General features: G+C 34.4%; 1 protein-coding gene across 1 annotated transcript; it reads right to left on the reverse strand.

The window, feature by feature from the left end:
* Positions 1-2,092: 2,092 nt before the first annotated feature.
* Positions 2,093-3,267, reverse strand: LOC146937089 (uncharacterized). Its single transcript, XM_085749334.1, has 2 exons — positions 3,131-3,267; positions 2,093-2,606 (listed from the first exon to the last, which is right to left on the reverse strand). Exons 1-2 carry the CDS (start codon positions 3,265-3,267, stop codon positions 2,093-2,095), a joined length of 651 nt encoding a protein of 216 aa, XP_085605460.1.
* Between the last annotated feature and the right edge of the window lie 1,154 nt (positions 3,268-4,421).

A 4,421-nucleotide genomic window follows, 5' to 3' on the forward strand; every position in this document is an offset into this window, starting at 1 on the left:
GAACAAGAAATTATGAACGAGGAAGTCGGTATTTATAGGGAAAGTTTCCACCTGACTTGGGCTAAAAGTATGGGTTTTCCAGGAGCAAAAAAGTCACAAAAAGTAACTTTTTTAGCAAGTCACCATGCGTCTGGGTACTTATGCCTTAAGCAGCCATGCACCAGGCGCTTTCTGGCATGCGCCAAGCGCTTTCTAAATCGCCTTTATGCGCCTATGCGCTTTTCCGAAGCGCCCAGGCGCTTCAGTATAAATTCAGTGTTGAAATGCCTGACTTCTTCGCCTGTTTTGATATTTTCTTCAATGTAAGATGCTTGGAACTTGGGAATAGAATTCCTCCCTCTGTAACGTCTTCTGAAGCCTCTTGAATTTTAAATCTTCGTCTTCCCAAGAACCACATAAATCTTTGGATGTCTTGTTTTGTCGATTTGCATGATTTCTTCGTGAATTACATCAAGATCACCCTAAAATTGCTATGTTTCGGGAAAACTCTAATTACATACTCAAATATAAAAACATTACAGATGTCCCAAAATCATAGGCAATTACTCTAATACTCATCTGTTTTGCTGGTAAAACCTTTTGAAAAAGATTGAAAAACATGCTAAGAATAACGTAAGATGACCAATCATCAGTATACATATATGGAATTTCAGCAAGTAATAATTCATATAACTTATTTAAACCATCACATATGCATTCGTTTTATCAAGCACATGTACGTACAATTTATAGTACATTCATATAAGCTATATCTATATACATATCTTTTAGAAAAATCATTCATATTGTTCTACTCCTAAGTCAAACAAAAATCATAGTTTTGCATTCTTAAGCTTTTTCTTTTACAGCATGCATGTAAGTCAAAGTCTTATTAGATTGATACCATAAAAATTTATAAGGTGAGATACAAATATCTCTTTTAGATTATTTTTAGGAAAAGTTGTTGATCCCGATCAATATTATAAATTATCACGTTGAATCATAATCGACACTTTTATCGTTAATCATATGTTTCAAACTAATTTTGAACATCGAAATCACATAGCACTTATCGAAAATTAACATGCTCATTTACTTACACAAGAGTAATACCCAATATGCATAATAGGACTATCTAATAAATTTATCATTTACGAAACTTTTTTTTCTACTTATGTAGTATATTTTCAAAAACTCCAAAATATATTAACTAAAACACATATAAGTCGATGTCCTTTGACATGTACTTGATTATTAAAAATTAATTTATCATCGAGAAATTAACTCTCACAAATAGAGTTATTTACTCACATATAAACAATTAAGCACATAACTTATGCAAAATCCTTAAAACTTATTAGTAGTAATTCCCCTTACATTCGGGTTCTTCGAAAGTTGTTGGGATATCGTTTCCGTCAAAATCAGCTTCGGCGTCACCTAAAATACTCACCCAAAGTAAACTACCCATTAGACTATAGTTATTAAGCTCATATTTTCTTAGGCTTAATAATTATATACCATATAAAACTAAAATAAAACTCAGTTTTTATTTTATTCATCTCTTTTTAATCAACAAAAAGGACTAAGTTCTACCTTTATACTTTCTTTCTTAATTTTTGTACCGTCTATTCATGTATATATGTATTTTTTAAAATATATATATGATTCTATGAAAATTATTATATACACATATAAGAAGGCTGAAACACACATGTAAAAGACCGTAATACCCCTCGGTAGTTAACTGCCGCCGGTTTCAATTTCCTCGGCAGTTAACTGTCGAAGTTTTCCTCGGTAGTTAACTGCCGCAGGTTCCCTATTTCCTTGGCAGTTAACTGTCGATGCGTTCTGAAGCCATAAAATGACTGAACCTGTTGCATGTGTTTTTACACATTGTAAACACATTGTTTCAATGCCAAATCATGAAGTTAATAAACGAAGATTACCAACATAATTGAAATTGAAAATATGATACGAAAAGGAACAAATGTCATAGAAATATGTCATCGAAATACAAACAAAGTAACAAATGTCATGAAAATACAACGGAACGAACAAAAGTCATGAAAATATACACCAAGTCCTAAAAATCTATCATAAACAGAAAATACTACTACTCTTGGTCCTGCTGCTGTTGTCGCCTCCTCGGCCTCTGGCCTCGTATCCTGGCCAATATCGGCGCGATCTTCTCCCTAACATGGCTCATGGCCTGAAACCATTGATGAGGGCTCATGACCTCCGCCTGACCCATCTGCGCATCAGCGTAGGCAGCAACGCCGCTAACCATGTCATAGGTATCAGGCGAGCTTCTCGCCTCGTACTGCTCCCGCTGCTGTGCAATGATCTGCTCTTCATTTGCTGGCCTCGGAAGATCACCTAGAAGAGGTGGCAAAATCTGAGGGTGAGACACTGTAGTGTACCATAACACATAGCCATCCCTCATACGCCATGTCTGCTCTCCTGCCTGCTCACCCCAATCGGTCTCCTTAAGAGTGTGAGTGCGGAAGTCGATGAATGCCTGCACAATCTGAGGAGGTAGCAGCTCTACAACATCCGTCGGATGTCTAGGGATGCTCTGGACGTATCCGTACTGCCTCAAAATCCTCTCAGGCAAGTAACGGTACACCCTACGAACACCGCACAGTGTAACAAAAAAAATTTAAGGTTCACATTTATAAGTTTCTTACAGTGAGCAGTGTCACACTTATAAGTTTCTTACAAAAAAATAAAAGTTAAGGTTCACATTTATAAGTTTCTTACAGTGAGCAGTGTCACACTTCCCCCAAGAGCTTTGTCTCCATTAACTACATTTATCTCTAAGTACATAAACTAACTAAAAAAATCAATACAATTCTCATCTGGGCATTTTGTCAAACACTTTATGTGCAAAGTTTCAAACATATTCAAATTGTGTTCATTTGACACCATTCAAAACCACATTGTACTTAAAACTCATTCAAACAACATAACAACTACATTCAATTATAAACTACATGTAATCATCAAAATTTCAATCCCTACATCAACCCTAACCACATACAAACTACTTAGTTTTTTTTAAAAAAACTTAACCTAAACAAACTATTTACTTTTAAAAAAAACTTAACCTAAACAAACTAACATTAAGATTACATTGATTAATGCTACTTACTTGTGATAATGTCGAGATGATTGCTTCCAAATTGTGAAAATGGAAATTGGAGGAATTGGAGAGAAGTTTGGTAGTTTTTGAGCAATGAAGAAACTGGAAAACTGATGTTTCTGTTTCTGCCTATGTTCAGCACGCATCTGCAGTTAACTGCCAAGTTTTTCCTCGGTAGTTAACTGCAGCCGGTTATTGAATTCCTCGGTAGTTAATGATGAGTCAATAATTAGTAGTTTTAATATAATATTCGATTCTGTTTTATCTAGATTTAAGTTTATTTTAAATATTATTTCCTTTTAGAACTAGTTTACTTCAATTGCATATTATTATATTTCAGGAACGAATATTTGATAGATTGAGTCTTGGAGCAAAAGAAAAAGGATTAGGAGCTGATTCGGGATGAAAATATGAAATATGGGACAAAAATATGTCACTCCCCAAGTCAGAGATGTGGCACGGCCCGTGCTCCCACTGGCACGGCCGTGCCAAGCTTCAGGGTTCTCTTTTGCTGCTTTTGCTTCGGAAACAAGCAACCTATTTTGACCGAAAAGCCCGTGGTTTCTTGTGGAACATTCTAGTGAATAGTTGCTTAGGTTTTAAGTCGACATAAGACTATAAATAGAGTAGCTAGCTATCACAACAATTCATCTTTTGTTCTTGAAATTCAATAAGTGACAATTGTCTTTCTTAATAAAAGTTCTTTCTTTATTTCTTTATTTCCTTGTTATTTTACTTTATGCTTTTCTTCTTCTTCTTCTTCTCCATGTCTACGATGAATATGAGTGAGTAGACTCTTCTTGTCTTGGGATTGTTGGATAAGTCTAATGACATAATCCTAATCAAACCAAGCTTTAAACCCTAATTTTATGTAACCCTAATTTCTAATCTATTTCACAGTTCTTATAATCAATAACAAGTATTAATCGAAGGATCGAAAGATGAAGTTTAATAGTTGTTATTGATTCATCACAAATATTAAGCGAAGGATCGAAAGATGAAGTTTTAATATTGGAACAAGTGAATATAGACAATGATTGCAAAGGCAGCAAAATAGTCTTTGCAAACCTTGAGACATATAAAGTTTCGAACTTCAAGGATTCTAATAGCAATCAAACCAGCAAAATAGGCGTGATTGCTAGAGGAATGTAACACCCTAATTCCCACATTTTATTTTTTATAATAAAAATGCATTTAAAATAAAGAAACACACAAGGGTGTCACACATCTTCTAAAAATACAAAAGTACTTCATTCAAATTAAAAACATTGCAATGGAATAGTTTTCAAAAACTTTAAAG

The sequence above is a fragment of the Medicago sativa genome, chromosome 3, assembly GCF_051527215.1.
Source record: "Medicago sativa cultivar Bolivia chromosome 3, Bolivia_mono, whole genome shotgun sequence".
NCBI lineage: Eukaryota > Viridiplantae > Streptophyta > Magnoliopsida > Fabales > Fabaceae > Medicago > Medicago sativa.

What these genes read in the sequence shown, in the direction of transcription:
- LOC146937089 (XM_085749334.1), bottom strand. Translation starts at nt 3,267, where the DNA reads ATGCGTGCTGAACATAGGCAGAAACAGAAACATCAGTTTTCCAGTTTC. An exon ending in TCATCTCGACATTATCACAA is followed by an intron (nt 2,607 to 3,130) that starts GTAAGTAGCATT and finishes CGGTGTTCGTAG; the next exon opens with GGTGTACCGTTACTTGCCTG.